This window comes from Tachypleus tridentatus, chromosome 6 (assembly GCF_004210375.1).
Source record: "Tachypleus tridentatus isolate NWPU-2018 chromosome 6, ASM421037v1, whole genome shotgun sequence".
Taxonomy (NCBI): domain Eukaryota; kingdom Metazoa; phylum Arthropoda; class Merostomata; order Xiphosura; family Limulidae; genus Tachypleus; species Tachypleus tridentatus.
The window spans coordinates 159,835,499-159,857,230 of record NC_134830.1 but is presented as its reverse complement, the minus strand read 5'-3'; the positions used below and the strand labels follow the sequence as shown (position 1 = coordinate 159,857,230).

Here is a 21,732-nt window from a genome sequence, read left to right as displayed (position 1 = left end):
TCTCATTACTTCTGCAGCGTTGCTTGTAACAGCAGGTTGAGGCAACACCTAGCATCTCTATCTCGTAAACAGAAGGAACCTCACAGAATTGATAACCACAAATATCGGTGAACATCTTTGGCATCTGGTAAGACAACTTTTCTAGCATCCTTAAACCTGCTGGTTGGAAGAAATACTTTTTGATATCAGCTAAATTATATATATTTTTTTTCTGCCTTTCTATAGGTTCAAGTTTATGACTACTTTCTAATACAATTAATGTAAAAGATAAGACAACAGGTATTACACTCTTAATCGTCTTACTGTTAGGAAGAAAACAGTAGTAACAGTTTTGTCTCCAAAGAATAAAAATTCCTCGACGTAATAATAAAAGGTAATTCAGGTTTTACGATTACGTCTGTATTTAGTGTTTGTGTTTTATTGTAACATATAACAAAATGATTCAAAACTGTTTGAAGCTGTTGATCTACGTAATTCCCACTCGCACTGCTTCGAGAGTATCGTTTGAAAACTTACTTAGGCTTAAGAGAAATTAGCTAATAATCCAAAAGAAAATTAATACCAGTTAAAAATACATTTATTGTTTATTTGGTGAAAACTGGTTGCCTGTTACTAAATAATAATTAAAATTCCTAATTTTATTAAGTAGTATTGTAACAATTTTCAAGTTAACTTCTTGTCAGTTGTGTAACTGTACAACATTTTGGATACACAGGTTTTTTTTTACTTGTTAAGTACAAAGCTACACAATGGGCTATCTGTGCTGTACTCACCACGAGTATCGTAACCAGGTTTTTTACGATATAAGTCTTCAACCTTACTGTTTAACAGAGATAGTCATCGTTTACTTGAATTCTCCCGCTGGTACAGTGATAAGTCTTCGAATTTATAACGTTAAAGTCAGAATTTCGATTCCCCTCGTTATACTCAGCAGATAGCCTAATTTGTTATAAGAAAAAACACACACGTTTACTTGAATATACTTCTGTCTACAATAGTGTGTACAAATGTTAGGACAAGAGAATGTTTTGTGATTCTTTCCATTTTTGGGGCCATTTCTAACATGCCACTATAGAATGTAAATTTCAACACTGTGGTAATGCTTCACTGATCCTTTTTGACAATAGAGGGAGCTAGTGTGAAAACAATTCATCATTCCTTAGAATTCACATGTACTTGTACCAAGGGCATGTCATGAAGGTACTACTTGAATAAACATACTAATCAAGTTTAGGGTAATAACTCTCATGGTATCCCATACAGTGTCTTAGCTATATAGTAAGAAACATATGGTATCGGTATACGCTAGAAGAAATCAGTTAAGCTGCGTTCCACCAATAAACTTTGATAAATAATAGAGTTGTCATGTTACGGTCCCAGAAGCGTAGCCTGGAAAATCTGAAACTATGAAAGGAAGAAACAGAAAACCTGAAGTGAATGTTACTGATGTTAGGACAGAAGGAAGACTGACACTGATCTCAAGCATGAGATAAACAACCATGTAACATATGACAGAAAAGAGTCCAGGTCTACAGTATCAAGAACACTCAACATGAATGTAACGTTTGGTTGTGTAGCAGTTAAAAACCTTTTACTTTAATCTCCAAATGTTGTCAAGAGATTGAAAGTTACTGAAAAGTAAAAAACCTAGACCGTTGATGTAGAAAAAGGGTGTTATAGTTGGATGAATCCAAGTTTGAAATATTTATTTCAATGTATAGCACCTACCATGAAATAGAAGGAAGGCAGTGTGATGGTTTTGGGCGTTTGTATGCTGAAGCGACAGAAGATATGTACAAAATAGATGGAATAGTGGACCACCACAAGTATCGTTATATACTGATCCGTCATGGTATACCCAGTGGTTTGTGTGTTATTGGGAAAAGATTCTATTTCATGGTATACCCAGTGGTTTGTGTGTTATTGGGAAAAGATTCTACTTCATGGTATACCCAGTGGTTTGTGTGTTATTGGGAAAGGATTCTACTTCATGGTATACCCAGTGGTTTGTGTGTTATTGGGAAAGGATTCTACTTCATGGTATACCCAGTGGTTTGTGTATTATTGGGAAAGGATTCTACTTCATGGTATACCCAGTGGTTTGTGTGTTATTGGGAAAGGATTCTACTTCATGGTATACCCAGTGGTTTGTGTATTATTGGGAAAGGATTCTACTTCATGATATACCCAGTGGTTTGTGTATTATTGGGAAATTATTCTACTTCATGGGAAACCCAGTGGTTTGTGTATTATTGGGAAAGGATTCTACTTCATGGGAAACCCAGTGGTTTGTGTGTCATTGGGAAAGGATTCTACTTCATGGTATACCCAGTGGTTTGTGTGTTATTGGGAAAGGATTCTACTTCATGGTATACCCAGTGGTTTGTGTGTCATTGAGAAAGGATTGTACTTCATGGTATACCCAGTGGTTTGTGTGTTATTGGGAAAGGATTCTACTTCATGGTACACCCAGTGGTTTGTGTGTTATTGGGAAAGGATTCTACTTCATGGTATACCCAGTGGTTTGTGTGTTATTGGGAAAGGATTCTACTTCATGGTATACCCAGTGGTTTGTGTGTTATTGGGAAAGGATTCTACTTCATGGTATACCCAGTGGTTTGTGTGTTATTGGGAAAGGATTCTACTTCATGGTATACCCAGTGGTTTGTGTGTTATTGGGAAAGGATTCTACTGCCAAGAAAACAACGACCTCAAACATTCATCCAACCTATACAGAAATTATTTAGCTAAGAAAGAACCTGCCATTCAAACAGAGTCCATATCCCAACCCAATTAAGCAGATCTGGAATGGATTTGATGGATCAAAAACTTGACAAATCAAAAGCTAGTTCGAAAGAAACTTAGTGTACTAAAGACATGTGGTGTGACATTCCAAAGGAAACTTTGATTAAATATGTTGCAACAATACCTGAGAGACTGTTTCCAGTTATCACAACAAAAGTGAGATACAGAAAATGTTAATTGTTTGCTGAACTCAATCACTTCCTGAGTTTCTGTTGTACTAAACATGGAAATTAATAAAATTTGATGTCTCACCACTGATTTACTTCCCATTGTCCGTGGAAAGTAGCCTAAAATATAATTTTTTACTTTGTCCTAACACTTTTGCACAGTACTGTACGAATCTATTAGTTTGCAGATACAGTAAGAAGTGTTGTATATAATTGAGTCTTTCATCGCTAGAGGGCTAGAATTACTTTGCTTTCTAATTGTCGTGTGACATTATTCACTCGAACCCACGATAAGTACGCTTGTTTCAGATATCCTGGAAAGCTACACAAGGACCATTTCTACTAACCGCTACTAATTCTGGACTGATGGTCTAGAGATATGGAATCCAGTCAACAGTGGGCACTGTCGGCTCTTTGGGTAACTCTGTTGAAATAATGGGATTTGACTGTCACACTTTAATGCGTTAATACGGAGCATGATTCTGGGATGCTGAACAAACCCAATCGGATTAACAGTCGTGCACGCTAACCATAGGCCTATGCCCAGTTCCCACAATAAAGGATAATTGTATAATTATAGTTTCTCTTTTCTCGACTGATAGAGTGTTTCCAAATGTTTTACTGCTGAATTGACAATTTCAACTCACAAGTTAGGTAGGAGAAATTCATATTAATACCATAAGGTACAGACGATAATGATGTTTCTCGATAAGTAGTACCACCCAAATAATCCATCATAAATACTATTAATAGTGAATATCCTGATGAGGAAACTACAAAAATTAATTGTTAAACAGTTGTCTTGAAAACACGAGAATTGGTCAAAAAACAAGTATTGTTTGTAAATACTTTAAAATATCTAACATTATTTGCACCCAGGGGGCTGTATAAACATTAACCTGCTGCTTAAAATGTGGATATTGTTAAACCTAAACCAGGCATTTAAACCTGAAGGGGTTTATAAGACCTGAATCAGGTACGAAAAGCTTGAATGAGTAGATAAGACCTAAATCAGGTGTACACAAAACTCACTGTACCTGTAAGAGGTGGATAAAGTAAAAACCTATATGAGATATTTAAAACCTGGATCAGATATACATAAAGTTGATTGTGTCTATAAAACAGTGATAAAACATAAAACAACAACGTGCCTATATAATAGTGTCTTGAATAATCCAATATTTGGAAACTGACGGCAGATAAAACAAAAATGTCTAAAACATTTGGATCGTTTCTAGAAAACTCAACCCAGAATTTGATTACTTTTTACAATACAAGTATGATAGGAATTCTCAACCTTGAACATTCTCACGCAAACTTGTTCACCAGTTTATCAAATCTTATACGTCAGGAACTATTTTACAAATTCAACTGTCAGAACATTCCCAGAATCCAATTGGAATGCGTTATTAGTATTTACTATTGAAGCAGCTTTGAGACCGAAGACCTTAATGGGATAAAACAAATAAAGAGAAAACACTTGTTTTATGCCTCGTTTATTGGACTACGAAGAATAGTTTTCTACTGAGGCGGACTGTATCTGCAAAGAGCTTCCGAAAATATTTTTTTTACAAAATGGCGAATTTCAACCATTAACAATATTTTGTTTAGCTTGCGACAGAAGATTCTGTCTGGAATTTTGAACTAGACTGTTTTACATACGAATGGGACTGTAGACGGTATTACACGTCCCCAAAAATATTAGCTGTATTTTTTAAAATTATGTTACAAATAAGAATATTTGTAAAACCTACGGTACCACATAGATGCAAATAACAATAATTGTAAAACCTACAGTATCACACAGATACAAATAACATTAATTGTAAAACCTACAGTATCACATAGATACAAATAACAATAATTGTAAAACTTGCAGTATCACACAGATACAAATAACAATAATTGTAAAATTTGCAGTATCACACAGATACAAATAACAATAATTGTAAAACCTGCAGTATCACACAGATACAAATAATAATAATTGTAAAACTTGCAGTATCACACAGATACAAATAACAATAATTGTAAAACTTGCAGTATCACATAGATACAAACAACAATATTTGTAAAACCTGCAGTATCACACAGATACAAATAACAATATCGCTGCTTCTGTAACAACTCTTTCCCCTTCCGGTTTAGTGGTAACTTCACGGACTTATAAGAATAGAATACGGAGTTGAATTATCCGCTTTGGACAAAACGCACGTAATGTATTATACAATTTTGCGTTAAGAGCACAACAGTAATTACTAAGGCGCGGTTTTTGCCCTCTAGGAGAGCTCTGGATTTAGGAGCTGGCAAGCCGGGTTCAAATTATTAAAACGTCACTAGATATTCTTTTCACGTGACACTGTGGCACGGTAATAAGAGTGACAGTCAATGATAGAATGGTGCTGAACGACTGTCTTCCATTTGGTCGGTTGGTCAAAATTAAACCTGGAAACAAATAGTCTTAAATACAAACATACAAATAGGATAAAAAAAGATATTATACAGATTATTGTTCTCTGTAATTAAGAACAAAGCTACAATATGAGCTATCTCTGGTCCAATCACCACCACAGGTTTCTGGTGTAAGTCCGCAGGTATCCCGCTGTGCCACTGCGAGGGAGATTACAATAGTATTATCAACAGATAAAAATTACAGTATTAACAGAAGGTAATATGAATATCATACGAGATAATATTAACAGAGTATGATGTCAGTATCTCTATAATAACCGGTTCGTTAACCAGTGAGAGCTGCAAGTCTCTGGAATTACAGCGCCAAAATCAGGGGTTAGATCCATCTCGGTGGCAAACAGACGTATAGATATTACATAATGAATGTAATAAATGAATAAAGATTAATAGTTTATGTGTTCAGCGAAACGCTACACAGTTGGTTACTTGTACTCGTGGCCCGGCATGACCAAGCGCGTTAAGGCGTGTGCTTCGTAATCCGAGGGTCGCGGGTTCGCGCCCGAGTCGTGCTAAACATGCTCGCCTTCCCAGACGTGGGGGCGTTATAATGTGACGGTCAATCCCACTATTCGTTGGTAAAAGAGTAGCCCAAGAGTTGGCGGTGGGCGGTGATGACTAGCTGCCTTCCCTCTAGTCTTACACTGCTAAATTAGGGACAGCTAGCACAGATAGCCCTCGAGTAGCTTTGTGCGAAAATCAAAAAACAAACAAAATCAATACTTGCACTCTAGCTGTCCCCCGCGGGGAACCAAACCCCGGATTTTAGCCTGGTAACTTGGTAAACTTACGCTGACCCACTAATTTATGTTCAACTAACAAACTGGCTAAACTAATTTAAGAACATTATAGAATATTTTCCACTCAAACGCAACTGTGACGTGACAATCTTCCTTAGGAGCGCGTGCTTCCCATTGCTTCACGCGCACGTAATATTGAACTTGGTCTGAAAATGTGAAGTTCAGTTAGTTTCTTTTATTTGTCTGAACATTTTTATATACACGTCCTACTACATATTTTAGTCATTAAAGCCAGAAATGATAATGTACTTTCTGTATTAAATTTTCGGATATTACTTGTGGGATGGCCTGATATATCAGTGGCAAGTTGTGGTGAACGTCTCGATAATTTGGCCAATGTACCGACTCTAGTCTGTTGAGGGGAGGAAAAGATAGTCGAGGCTTAATCAAAATTAAGCAACACTTGGACGCAGATGTTATAAAGAAGAACTTAATAAAGTATCACGAATGCAGAAAACTGGAAACGAGAAAACAGACAGTAAATACGTTATGTGATTTTTATTATTATTAGATAGTTCAGTACTTTAACACATGAAGTCCGCCCAAATGATGCATTGTCACGTGACTTTCAGATACGTTTTACCACGATTCGATGCACAATTTGCTAATAAGCATTAAAGTGTCGCCTTCTGTACGTTTCAGGACAAATTTTCACGTAGGTAGCCCAACCTGTTGATGTGTGTGTTTTCTTATAGCAAAGCCACATCGGGTTATCTGCTGAGTTAACCAAGAGGAATCGAACCACTGATGTCAGCGTCGTAAACCCGTAAACTTATTGCTGTACATGAGTGGGATACCTGGAAATTCTTCATCTGTTTGTTGTCAAGCGCAAAGTTACACAATGGGTTGGCTATGCTTTCCTAACAGCAGGTATCTAAACACGAATTGTAGCGTTTTAAGTCCACAAACTTTCCGTCAAGCCATGGGCAGCTATGTCAACTGCATAAATACTTAAAACATTTGGTATTTTTAATCTTAACTGCATTTCGTGCGACACAGAAACTAAGGCCACAAACAGAAACCATTGCATAGTCGAACATAATTTAAGGCTGCTGATAGGAGAGAAACGACATTCTCGTGTTTCTACAGAATTTTATCACTCAGAACACAAACAAATGTTTAATGATCTTATGGTGGATTACGTCAACAAATTTAAGCTGAGAGTAAATATCTTGTCTTATTCAATTTCCACGTGGACGTTTGATCACACTATTGGCAAAAGAATAAAGATTTCGCACGAGATTTCATTCATATGTTAATCAGTTAATATTCGCTCGGCTTGAGTTGTAATAGCTAAGTCCCAGTGACTGGTGGTGGTTGACTGCAGAAAGATTTTGAGATGAATGTAATATCCCAAAATAGTATTTCAGATTTCGTTAGCAATAAAATATTCATTTTTCAAGAAATTTCGGTTTATTTCATGTAACTTGAAAGTGAGGAATTTATATTACAATTCTCGACATTCTTAAAACTTAAGCAGCTATGCAAAAATACGTGCTTAAACTGTAGCAGACATTTTTGTTGCTGAAATACAAAAACAGAGGTTTTGTATTTTTCTCTAAGACTCATTTTACAAGTTTAAAGGTAAGTTTCATCAGGGCAAGTAGCGATAATTCTCCAGTACTTAAAAGTAACGTACCATAATAGAGGGCACATCGATCGTTCATAATTTCATGAGAAATTTGAAAACTTGCATGACAAAAAAATAATAAAATAAAAGTGAAGAAGAGTGTTGGAGTCTGTAGTTTAATATTTGCTGTTAAAATATGTTGCAAAAGGAATTACCAATGTATATAAACAATGTTTTTGAAAAACGAAATATTGTATCGAACGCTTAACTACATTGATAACATGAACTATAACCTAGGAAAACATGGTTCGTCTTCTAACCTTTATCAAGATTAACCTGTTGACTGCCAAGTATGTCAGTTGCTATAATACAACTCTAATGCTTCTTCATTTTGCAACTTTTTCGTGACGCCATTTTGGATCGGAAGTGAAACAATTTGTGATAGGTCAAATGTATGTATGGTGCTGACATCTAGCGTTGAAGTTAGGTATTATTGAGAACGAATTAACTCGTCCGTGGCACTGTGTTACCGATCGGCTTAGATGAGTCATGTCGTCTACGGCACTGAACAGGTTAAATGCCTATACCTCCATTACATGTTGATTAATTGCTATATATCTTGAATATCACTTCGAAATTATAAACAACTATGCACAGAAAGCATTTATTTTCAAATTTTCAAATGCTAATTCGTCACTGTTTTTTCTCTATAACTTTAAGTAAATTTAAATATTTTAATAAGAAATTAAAAATAAAGAATATTTTTAGACTTATGACGTTTTTAGATTTCACAAGAACAACAGAATTGCTTCACGGTGATAAGTAAAGCTTCCGTATGTTTGAAAGAGATTTTTATAAATATATAAATGAAAGAAAATAAACTGTTTTAAAACACTTACTACAAATGCTGTTTCAGGTAGATTATTGATAAATTACGATGACGGTTTACAAAATTTAAAAAAAATCCACATCAGGATGACGTTGGAAGGTGGAAACGTTGTTCTCTTCTTATCAATAAAGGCCCCGGCATGGTCAGGTGGGTTAAGGCGATCGACTTGTAATCTGAGGGTTGCGGGTTCGAATTCCCGTCGCACCAAATATGCTCGCCCTTTCAGCCGTGGGGGCGTTATAATGTGGCAGTCGATCCCACTATTCGTTGGTAAACAAGTAGCCCAAGACTTGGCGGTGGGTGGTGATGGCTAGTTGCCTTCCCTCTATTCTTACACTGCTAAATTAGGGACGGGTAGCGCAGATAGCCCTCATGTAGGTTTGCGCCAAATTCAAAAAACAAAATAAACCTTATCAATAAAAGAAGTACCAACAGCTATCAAAAACACAAACCACCTGGAGAAGATGGTGTACAATCCATCCTCCTTAAACATGGTACTCAGAAATTATATGAACACCTAACAGCCTTATTTAACTTATCATTATTAACCGGATATATCCCTGTTTCTTGGAAGGAAGCAGTAATATTAATGTTCCAGAAAGAAGGAAAGCCAGCGAATAAACCAAACAACTACCGCCCAATTGGCTTAACCAGTTGTGTTGGTAAAATTTTAGAAAGAATAATTAGTAACCGACTATCTGTATACTTAGAAGTAATTTCAAAATTACCCGAAATTCAAAACGGATTTAGAAAATACAGACAAACTACAGACTACCTAATTAGACGAATGCACTGTATCTTGCTTTCTCGACATTGAGAAAGCATTTGACACGGTGTGGCATAACGGTTACGTCATCGGTTAACGGAAATGGCTTTACCCCAGGGAGTTATTCGCTAGCTATCCAACTTCCTGGAAAACAGAACGTGTAAAGTAGGTGTGAATGGGGCCCACACTGGGTCCTTTTCACATTAGGCAGGAGTCCCGCAGGGAGGGGTAGTTAGCCCTATCTTATTTATTATGTATGTGTGTAATATGCCACTGTCGGACCTAAATTTAGGTTTTGCACCACAATTTGCTAACGATGTGGTGGTCTGTAAAAGCGCCTATTGGCTAGCCTCTGCTTTTGTTAGTTTTTTTCTGATAAGTGGGCAACAGTTTGGACTTTACGGTGAGTCGTCCATTGGTCCAACTTGAAACGTTCACTAGCCAAAAATAAATAAATACATAAGGGCTGAAGACGCACACCTGATCTACAAGACTGCAGCTAACAGTTTCCACGTATACCACCAACATAGTTCATCAGTTGTTTTGTTTGTTTGTTTGTTTTTCTTCCCAGCTACTTCCGGGCACGGTCTGGGTAGATTATTCGGCGCCCAGGCCGTGAAAGTGGGTTTTCTTGGGGTACTCCCGTTTCCCCCCACACCAAAATCTCTGGCATCGGACCTGCCTCATTCCGAAAAGGGCCGTTTACCCAGTCACAGGGTATCTAATCAATCATGGTAAATTTTAAAAATCAATTCGCCAGCCGCCAGTGTACTCCGTCCTCGAGCCAAGGTCTGGCTCACTTCACTTTCGCTGCTCTCGTCCAGTTCTCCCGTCCTTCCTCTCACTCACAAATACCCCACTCCATTTTTGAAATATTAAAAAACAAAGTAAAACTTCCACGGATATTTTAACAATTTCTCATGTAAGGGGATGAAGAGGAACTACAACGTTCCTGAACACCCCAGTTGGAGAGAGAACTCTTCTGATTTCTCTCTCTTTAAACTAAACCCCTGCCACGTTAGTTTGCGTTTGCGTTACGCCCACAAAATAACTGTCAATTGTAACATGAACTTGTATCAGTGTAGTTACCATAATAATAAACCAATCCTTCAATAGCAGTAACAAACCTCCAACCAGTCGTGAATAATATAGAAGAATACTGCCAGAAATATAAAATAAAAATAAATATTCCGAAAACCCAAGTGATATTATTCACCAGATTAAATAAACTAAAAAACGATCCACCAAAGTTATACATGAATGGATCACTTCTACAGACTGCTACTTTTGATAAATTTTTAGGATTAACTTACGATACCAAATTAACGTGGATTCAGCATACTAACAATATCCTGACTAGAATCTGGAAAAGAGCAAATTATGGAAGAAGTCTTTCAGGTAAAACCAAGGCACATCACCTGATAATATAATAAAAATCTACAAAACATACATTAGACCTGTAATAGAATACACATCTCCTGCCTGGATAAACATAACACAAAACAATTACAGAAACTACAAAGAATACAAAACTCAATTCTAACTTCAGCCTATAAATTACCATGTAGCACTTCATCCACATTCATACACAAGTATACAAACATAGAGACAGTATCTGTAAGACTCCAGCATAATACACTAAATTATTATGATAAAAATTAGCATAAAAATGATTTATTGTGTGATCTCGACAGATACCACATACATGATGAACACAGGCCTAAGTACCTCTCTCCTGTGAATTTATATTTAATAAATATAAATTAAGCTGGCCACCATGTACTAGACGCTTAAAACTAGTATAATATTAATTGTTTTATTATTATAATTAGTTTCTTTTTCTTTCTTTCTCTTTCACGTTAAATATATATATATAAATAGATTTAAAAAATAAAAAATATGAGTGAAAAAGGGCAACTCAAGACAATACATTGACATTGACCTGAAAAGGGCCGGAGTACTGGGTAATACTCTGGCCCAACGTTCTAGTTAGTAGACGATGGTTAGGAAGAGGAAGAGGTCTCGTGCACCTGACCCTCCTTGGTATTCAAAAAAATTAACCTACCCAAATACCCACACAGAAGAAGCGAAACGAATAAAAATGTTAATACCCATATCAGCCGTTCTGACATACACCAAATCAGGACAATTTATGGATCACAAAAAAATAGCGTGAATATCATTGACTGTATAAGTCAATAATGACAAAACTTCTGATTGTATATTAATCAAAGACTATATAAATCAGTAATGAAGAAACTTCTGATGTTATAACAAGCACTTCTTGTTTTGTGAATCTCTTATTTAAAAGAAATAAGAGGGTAGAAAAACTACCGACATTTGCTTGTAAGCTCTGAAGCAGCGGTTCTGAATCTGTGGTCGCAGAACCACTGATGATCCATGGACCCATTTCAGGTGGTTCAAAAACCTCTGACGATCCTAGGACCCACTTCAAGTGTCACGAGAGCTACTTATTTATTATCTAAGGACCTATCTCAGATGGTTCCGGTACCACTGATGATCAAAGAGTCCACTTCAAGTGGTCTAGAAACCACTGAGGATTCAAGGGCCCTCTTTTCAGGCGGTTCGGGAATCACTAATGATCCATGAACCCACTTCAGCTGGTCTGGTAAAAAAAAAGTTTGGGAACCATTGCTATAAGGATGTAACGGATATCACTGTGTTTGTAAAGTGTTACACAACGGGTCATTTACAATCTGCCCATCCCGGGTTGTAGAGTTATAGGGCCGTAACTTACTGGAAGACGAATATAAAGAAACACTCAAGCGTATTTTCAGCTTCATTAGGAAAAACAACTACAGATCAAATAAGAGAGTTTTAAATATTTTGAACTGCATATCGTTATTGCTTTTGCTACCGCACTTGCATGTCTACAGCCTGCTCCTCAACATTAACATGTACACAGCCTCTACTTCAGCATTACCATGTATACAGCCTGCTCCTCAACATTAACATGTACACAGCCTCTACTTCAGCATTACCATGTATACAGCCTGCTCCTCAACATTAACATGTCTACAGCCTGCTCCTCAGCATTAACATGTACACAGCCTGGTCCTCAGCATTAACGGATCGGTGATATTAAACGCACGCGAGTTTGAGATATAAAGAACTATCATTGTCCTCAAAGTTGCCTACAGTTGATCAGTTTCAGATAAATGATAAAATATTACAACGTATGACTTGTTGGTTTTATTGTTCATCTCAGAACAAACCTGACAATGAGAGTGTTGTCGTTTTTTGTTTTATTTTCAATTAATACGGCAATGAAAGAGCTAAACGCAAAACTGAGCAATAAGCTATCAGTGCTATGTCAACCGTAGGAATCAAAGTCTAAATTCCTGAGTTATTATCTCCCCAGCTTACGTTTGAGACACCGGGAAACTGATTTGTAATAATTGATAAAGTCGTGTTACTTGTATGAACAACAGTATTTCAGCATCATTTATAGTCTCACGTAAAAATGCAAGTTGTTTTCATGTTTCAATTTATTGAAGTAATTCATGCGTACAAAATATTCTGCATCTTTACTGAAGACAAATGTGGAAATAATTCTATGGACTTACAATGCTATAATTCGGAGTTTGAATTTATTTGCGATAGATACGACAGAGAGTTTAATGTGGCTTTGCTCAAAAGCAAAAAAAACGAAACATTATTATTAGAACTGGTTCCAGAGATGTAAAGGTTGTCGTTATAGGTTAATTAACACAGATGCAACAAAAGACGCCCCCTAGTGGCACAGGGATATGTCTGCAGAATCACATCGCTAAAAACTGGGTTTCGATAACCGTGGTGGACAGAGCACAGATAGCCCATTGTGTAGTTATCTGAACGAGAAACAAAAGTTTCAAAGTAAAGGTCAAATGATCATAGATATTTGATTAGCTAATATATTGTTATCACCTCACACCTTATGTTATATGTAGAGCAACATACATCAATGTTTTTTGTTTGTTTTGAATTTCGGGCAAAGTTATCTGCGCTAGCCATCTCTAATTTAGCAGTGTAAGACCAGAGGGAAGGCAGCTAGTCATCAGCAATCTCCACCAGCTCTTGGGCTACTCTTTTACCAACGAATAGTGGGATTGACCGTTACATTATAACGCCCCCACTACTTAAAGGGCGACCATGTTTGGTGTGACGAGGGTTCAAACCCACATCCCTCAGATTAAGAGTCGAGCGCCCTAACCATCTGACGCCATGTTGGGCCAATATGCAAGAAGTAAGAATCTATTAGTTGGCCTGGTGGTCGGGTTGCAGGATTGAAATATGACACAGAATGTTCTCGCCCTTCATGAAGTCGCTATAATGCAACGGTGAATCCTGTTTTTCGTTGGCAAAGAGTAGCTCAAGAGTTGGCGATGAGTGCTACAGGCCGGTGGCTTTCTCTGTGGTTGGCAGTTGAAAACTGTAGACGGCAGACGACATCCTTAGTGGTTTTGTCATAAAAAACAAAATATGTCGCACAAGTTTAGTAAAGAGCACCCCAAGTAAGAAAAGTTTCTTTTCCCAGTCCTATAAAACACACGTGTTAACTTCATAATTTACGACTCGCAAATTAAGGTACTTTACCAAACTGAAATAAATATGAAGATAATGCTAATAGTCAAATTTCTTTTCGTTTATTTTGTGTCGTGTTATTTCTCTGTGATGAGACGACATTGGGCTGAGAATAACCAATTAAAAGGTTTTGCGACTGCGCATCAGGGTGAATATCTTGGTCACGTGAATTCGTTCAGCAAATCAAAATATATTTAAGACAGCAATAAGGAGTACAAGTGAAAAGAGTTATTGTTGGAGGTTGGTTCGTGCTCTCCCGTACTGCAGTAGAAGAAATAAGCGAATACATTAATCAAGTAAGTACGTATTTAGAATTAATTATTTAAGATATAATGGGTGTATTGTCATAATATTTTCCGTTATGTTTGAAGTAAGGAGATAATTTGGCAGTTTGTTTGTTGTAAATGCTATTTTTATCTGTGATACAGCTAAGGGGTGTTTTGTAGTGTTAAAGATGTCTTGCTAAAGCTAGTGTGCATAAATTTTGAATTAGCATGTTATTGTAGGGCTAACAGAAAATAAGTTTTGTGTGTGGGGAGAATGTGGGGAAGCTCGTTAGCATATTCAAATTTGAACTTATTGTGAGCTTTGGAGTCTCGTCTGTTTTCCTAGTACTAAGCTTTCCATAATGTCTTTTTTAAAATTTAATTAAGTTTTGAAACTTTAATTTGTGCCTAATTAGTTAAGTCTCTATTTGTTAAACAAACCTCTAAAATTTTAAATGTATTAAAACTCGAATGAAAGTCAAAACAACGGCTGCATTCCATATAGCCGGGTGAGCTGCAATTTTATTTGTGTAGTACTTTCTTTTAATGAAATTGTTCAGAGGAAGCTTAAGTGTTTGGACAACGTTTTGAAGTATTGTAAAGTTCTTCTTAACCACTCACTAGTGTTACCTCATTACATTGTAGCACTTTAATTGTTATTGCAAAAGTAATTAGCTTCCAAACAATAACTATATTCCACTTTAAATTTCCTAAATGTAATATGTCGTTTTGCTAAATACCAAAAGAAACATTCTTGTCTTCACAGCTCCATACGGAATCTAGTTAACAATAATGTTATAATGATCTTACTCGAAACGTGCAGTTTTATTAGTCTGGTGCACTTATTATTGACTCCAATCCTCAAAATTGGACAGACTTGTTTAAAGACGATACGAGGACTTTCGTTCTGATTCCTCAATAAGGTAACTCCTTGTCCAGTTTCTTCTCAGAGACCACCTAATGGTGTGTAACTTCAATCATAAGCAGTGGCTACATAGACTTGTACGATGTCATAATTGGCTAGCTTAGCGAGAAAAATTGTTAATAATAACGAATTTATTATAAACTTCTGGCTTGGTTTCATTTTGAAGTGTTTAGTTTTACTGTGAAGTTACATGCATTTTTCTATTAATTTAATACTTTTATTTGAGATTAACCATGTGGCGAACACTTGTCTTTCACTTTACCCATTGATATCTATTTCAGCATGACCAGAGTAGAACTTTCTCACTTCAGATATTAGAATTTAATTATTCTGAATCTGTAAATATTCATTTCGATCAACTTGCTTTTGTTTGAAATCTATTATCGCCTATTTTATTAAGCTATATTTTAAAATTCCTGAAGCGTATTTCCTAAAAACATTGGTGAATAAAGTTTCTCTTGTATCTAATATTCGATTATTTTATGGTTGTTAGTTTAAACTGAAACATTAGCCATACTGTATCCACGAATAAGTCTTTAAATAGTGCTTTTTAGTCAAACTTTAGTTTACTATAGAAGTACTAAAGACTTAAAGTTCTCTACAAAAACCTGTAGAAACTTTTACTAAAATTTCTGAGAAATCTAACTTGTTAAAATATTAATTACTATTCACTCAAAATTCATCTCTGTAATAGACTATAAGCTATTCCCCAGTCTTATAGTAAAGTCCTATAAGACTTAAGATATGGTTAATTACATACCTTCCTCTAATTTAACCAAAGAAACTAGAAAACTATTATAAACTAATTGCCGTACTTTTTAAGTCAAAGTTAGTGCCGAAATATCTAAGTTTAATTTGCTTTTGATAAACCGTGTGGACAAATATCGGACATGTGGCTTCAGAGAATAATGGAAGTGCTAGCACTATTTCCTGAATGGTAATTACTATTAATGTGGTAGTCTCGAACGTATGCACCTCAACTTCTTTTAAATTTAACGATTCTTGTCCTCACAAATGAAAAGTGATCTTATTACAACGAGGATACTGCTTTAGTCCTCATTTCAATCTAGCGCCATATTTGACATATAAGATCCTCAGCTTGTGGAATGTTTTAAACACCAGTATTTTTTACCCTGTTTTCAAACTTTTTGCTTGGTAAATCTTATACTAAACCTCTTCTTACTGTCCAGTCTTGTTTCAGTATTTAGTCTCTGGACTGAAGAGTTTGTTGTTAACATTGTTTAAAAGAAATTATCGCCAAAGAAATTTCTTCAACAGGTAGAGTGGATGACGTCATTCAACCAAGCTACCTTCTTAAAAATAGGGCTCAACGTGAGATCTGTTCAACGCTCGTCATCAACTCTGACAAGTATTGAAGACGTTATTTAACATCTTACCACATACAACAGTTTTTGTATTTAACATGTATTAAAAACTTGAGTAGAAGATGACAACTGAGATAGGAGTCCCCCTCTAGGACTGAAATGCCTATCTTGTGTCACTAATAATGGGTTAAATATTAAAGTTTCAGCATGCTAGTTACAAACTAAAAACAATCTAAACTCCTTCCTTTATAAACAGTCCTATCCACTAGTGTACACCGGCTTGCCTTAGTACCAAACCATCCGTGGCTTTCATTTATGGAAACGTCGAACGAAAAGCTTTCCTTGTACCCTATGGTGTAGTTGCTTATTACAAGTTACTAACGAATACAGTACGAGTTCATTAACTTTCAGGCTACCACCAGGTAACATTTAATATAACAATTTGAAAGTGAATTTCATGTACACGTAACCACTAAAACTAAGTTCCCCAGGCAGCGTTAACTTCCTATATAGGTATAAGTGGTACTAGTCTTGGATTGTGGGTGTTGGAAATGGTAGGAATCTTTAACGTGACCATAAATGTTTATGTACACTTATTTAGTTCTTGAACAGTCGGAACTTTATACTATAATTATGCAAAGTTCTACTAGAAATCAAGAACAGTCGGATATGAACACCATAATTACAGCTTTACCCCTTCCCTCCCTTAATACACTTGTGGTTGAACCACATCCGTGAGTTATCTTCAAAATTATTCATAAACGAATAAAATTTGAATACTAGGAAACAATTTGGTAAATGACAAAGGTGTCCTTGTAACTAAACCCGTCATTAGGTACTGTGCAATTTCATTACTATTCTGAGAAACAAATAGCGTACTTCTCTGCCTCTTTAAGGTCCAACAGGTCTGCAAGTCCAAGTAGAAGTTGACCCTCGAGCCATAAACAACTTTGTTAGGGAGAAATTGTGGACATGGTCCTAACTATAGAAGGGGAGCATGAATAATCTGGTCTGAGTTTCATAACTATAGATAGTTGTAACTCTTAATGAGTACTCCATAGCACAACTAAGGTAAGTACGTGTACTACCTTCCCTCCCCCAAAACAAGTCAGCGACTACTTTTTAACACAACGTTATTGTGTACTTAATCGGAACCTTTTGAAAGTGACTTATAACGGGTATTCTACACATTCCAGACTAAGCCATGAATAGTGGAAGTCACCCCACAAAACAATCCTTGTAACCATTCTCGAAACCTATCGTAGTGAAATCTGCTGTGTGTTATACGGGTTTCATCTTTCTAGCCTCGTCCGACGTCTCTACGTTTAACTTTGAAACTTGTTACTTATGTTCGCTTTATTAGCAGTATACGTATGTAGCTCGGTAAGTTGTGTCCTACAGAGCTGGTTTTATTTCTTTCTGTTAAACATCAGATATAAACAATACCATTTAGTTGTCGTGTTAAGTTTAATCTCGCGATACATTTTTCCTTAGGTCTTTAAACTTTGACCTTTTGTAGTAACAGTAGGTGAAATACTGACCACATAACACTACCATCAGTTGTTTATTGATGGTCGTCACGTGGCCTAAGTTAATGTATTGGTTTGCGAATTTAACGCTTTCCCATAAATACACACTTGTCCTTGTATACTATAGCTATACAACCATAAGAACTGTATTCCAATACTTCATATTCACAAGTAGTCACTATTTATTCTCGTATACCTAATGTGGTAACCAGAAGATGACTGTTTGTTTTTCATTATTTAATTGTATTAATTTGTATCTAATGCTAAAATATCAAAGATCCTTTTGTCGTTAAATACAGCTACTACGAAGTTACGTGTATAATTAACTATATCGGTACTTAATCTTTTTGCAGAGCTGTCACATTGTGAAGAGTTACTTTCTGTGAAACAACAGCTTTAGCTTCCTTATTTAAACTTCACTATTTCTAAACACTTACTAAACTTTATGCCCCGCCCACATTAAATCTGAACAAGTGTACCCTAGCTAATTTCTTTACAGCAGACAGGTTCACTAACCTCGACCCCAGGTATGTTTGTCCTAATATCTAAATTTTACTAAGATTTAAAGTAAACAGTGTGTATAATTTAAAGTGTTTCAAATGATCATTGTCTTTTACAAACAACTGTCTTTTATCTGACTTGTAACTAAATCTATTATCTTGATCAACATTTCAATACTACATTAGCTCTTAGTCCTACGTTATTCATCCTCTTCAAGAGTTGAATGTGTTTCTGAAGGAGCTTCATATTCTATAATAGTACCATTATTCGTGCTAGGTTTTCGTACTTAATGCCGTTATCCAGTGTCAACTTTTCAATGAAACCACGAACGACTTAATTCGCTCTTTAACCCTACCTTACGTTCATTCGTATGTTTGTAAACTGCTACTGAGTTTCTTCTCTTCTGAGTGTACAAAAAAAAAACATGTTTTGATATACATTTATTTCTTAATTCTCAATTTCTCTTTGTGTATTCGACGGCCTTGAAAAGAACTTTACCAAGAACAAACATCGGGAGCACTTAAGTTAAACCGAGACTAGACCAAGGAAATTCGCCGTTCAGCCTAAGTGTCCTAAGACACTGGCACTGGAGTTTCTAACGGTTTTCAGAATTTCCTACGAAACTTCTATAACGTTTTCGTTTGTCTTCCACTTTTCTAAAACGGTCACCTAGAGTCCGTTATTAATTTGTAACGCTTTCACATGTCCAGTGTAACATGAAGTTCCTAAACTACATGTCCTTACGTAAATCGATATAGAAAAAGAACAAGCTCTTATACCTTTGTTATTGTTAATACCTCACAGGATTAATTATTCACCTGTAATTTACTAGTTTATTTCCTAATTGGTATTTCTATTTAAAACAAAATCTAAATTATTCACTTCTGTAGATAGAACATGAAGACCTGCCTTCTAGTAGCTGTTTTGGTGGCGATTCTAGTTATCACGGAGGCCAAGAAATGGAAACATGAAGGAAAATCTAAACACTGGAACCACAAACATCATGGGAAGAAAGAACACTACCATAAGCTCAAAAACTACGAGGGTAAAGATAAAACTAAGTATGGTGGAAAAGAATTTAAAACTCCAAACTTCTCTATCGAACATCAAAGGGAAACTGAGTTTGAAAAGCTAAATGTGTAAGTGTACTTAATGTAGAATCTATCAACTTTAACATGTATATTAAGGCTGTTTATATCACTCCCTAATCCAACCCACAACTTGCTGCTGACTTCTTTCTGAATGTTTAAGTTTCAACCATTTAACTTCTTTAGAGCTACATAATTCTCTTAACGACAGATCTTAACTCTTTAACTTTTCAACTTTCATCCCATAATATAAAGTAACTTCAATCTACAATTGTACTAGTTTAAGTACTTTAACATGGAACTTTTAGTATATTCAGCCTCCCTAGGGTGAATACAGATCTTATGGTATGGGGATCTTAAGGGCGTGTTTACTAGTTTCATTAAACTCATTTGCGTAACTCCCTTGGCTCATTAAGAAATGAGTTTCTTAAGTTATAAGCTTTCCAGTAATTCTGACCTACACTAAGTCACTTAGTAAACAATTCGGCAAAATTTAAAATAGTTGTTGCCATTCTATTAGTACACATGTAGTTTTAAAATAGAATAAGATGCACCATTGTTAATGGTGACATGAGGTAGGTCACTTATCTGTATAGTCTCTCGCCATAAGACACTCAAATTAAGAGACTGTACAAGTTTCATTGCTACGTTTTTGTCTGTTGCTCCTTGCTTAATGTTTCTAAATTAATTACTTTTTCTACTAACACTTTAAAATATTTTTTATCTAGCTAATTACAACCTTTCAGTTACACACTATATTCCCATGTAACAACCTTTCGGTTACACACTATATTCCCATGTAGGAACAAACAGCTAAAGTTAGACACTTCTAACTTTACATGGAAAGTCTTCCAAAGAATTTTGGTCTATTTTAAAGTCTATCTATAAGACCCCTGCTAATAGAAACGGCAGGTATATGATCTAAAGTGGAAGATGGTATTTTATTTCAAAGCTTCCACCATAGTTTTCTAGTACCTACAACATAAGATCCTAAGACAACATTCTAGTGTTCTCTTTTATTTGAATTTCTTGTAATATTACGTTAACTCAACCACACTTATCTCTTATTACCGGTTACTCTAAGAATTGAGGTAAATTCTACAGTTTACCTTAACGCTTAATTAAACCTAACCTTGAACTGTGAATATTTACAACTTGTATAAACTTTCTCCCTGGACTTAAGTTAAAGCCTATTAAACCATACACTATTAGGGATTTTAATACTAGTGTTTTCAGTAACACTACGTTTTAACTATGCCTTTTGTGGAGATTCTGTATAAAACTAATTTTTTGTGCCTTTAAAGTAAATCCACATCGGGCTATCTGCTGAGTTCATCGAGGAAAGTTGAACCTATAGATTTACAACGCTACAATCATACTTGTCGTTGTACCAGCGGGGGACCCTTCATTTTTATATAAAATGAAATCAAACTGGAAAAACTAAATCCACTACTTAGTTTCTGAATAAAAATCGTTTTATGACAAACGTTTAGTAAACACAACTTAAATTGAATATATTTCCTTCGTGATATATACTTGGTTCTAGATGTCTAAATCTCTCCAACGTGCACCACAAATCTTAAGCAATTACACCTATATAGCTACGACTCGTATAGCTTTGGATTTAACTTTTCCACCCATATCTCCTACTAACTAGATTCGCTCTATTGGGCGAATCGCGTGGTTACCAACAGGTGCAGCAAATAACTGAAGTGAACTTTAACCACTTCTTCATTTTACTCGTCCAAAACTAATCGTAGTCCAGTATATATTCAGCTGGTAATTGTGCCTATATTTCCGGTGGTAAATTTAGTACTTAATACCACTACGTGGTAGTAAAATCATAAACTTAACCTGCAGGGTAACTTATTTTAAATTGGTTCAAAATGAACTCGTCTTTATCGCACTTCTGTTAGGGCCAAGTTTCCTTACAGTTGGCAACACTTCAGAATTTTTACATCGTAACTAATGCACGTAGTTATTGTTAGATAAAGTTGATTAGTTTCTTAATGAAACTAATTACTCAACAGACGGTTGTTTTGCAAAGT

General features: G+C 35.8%; 1 protein-coding gene across 3 annotated transcripts in view; it reads left to right on the top strand.

The window, feature by feature from the left end:
• The window catches only part of LOC143254277 (uncharacterized), a 37,167-nt gene continuing 15,435 nt past the window's right edge, over positions 1–21,732 (top strand). The window contains exons 1-2 of one of the 3 annotated variants that reach the window (XM_076509181.1): positions 1–127; positions 19,487–19,735. In XM_076509181.1, the coding sequence (XP_076365296.1) occupies positions 19,494–19,735 (242 nt within the window). In that variant the 5' untranslated portion in view covers positions 1–127; positions 19,487–19,493. Of the gene's footprint in view, positions 128–14,187; positions 14,351–19,486; positions 19,736–21,732 lie in introns of those variants that run through there. The other 2 variants (XM_076509179.1, XM_076509180.1) reach the window with 2 other exon arrangements.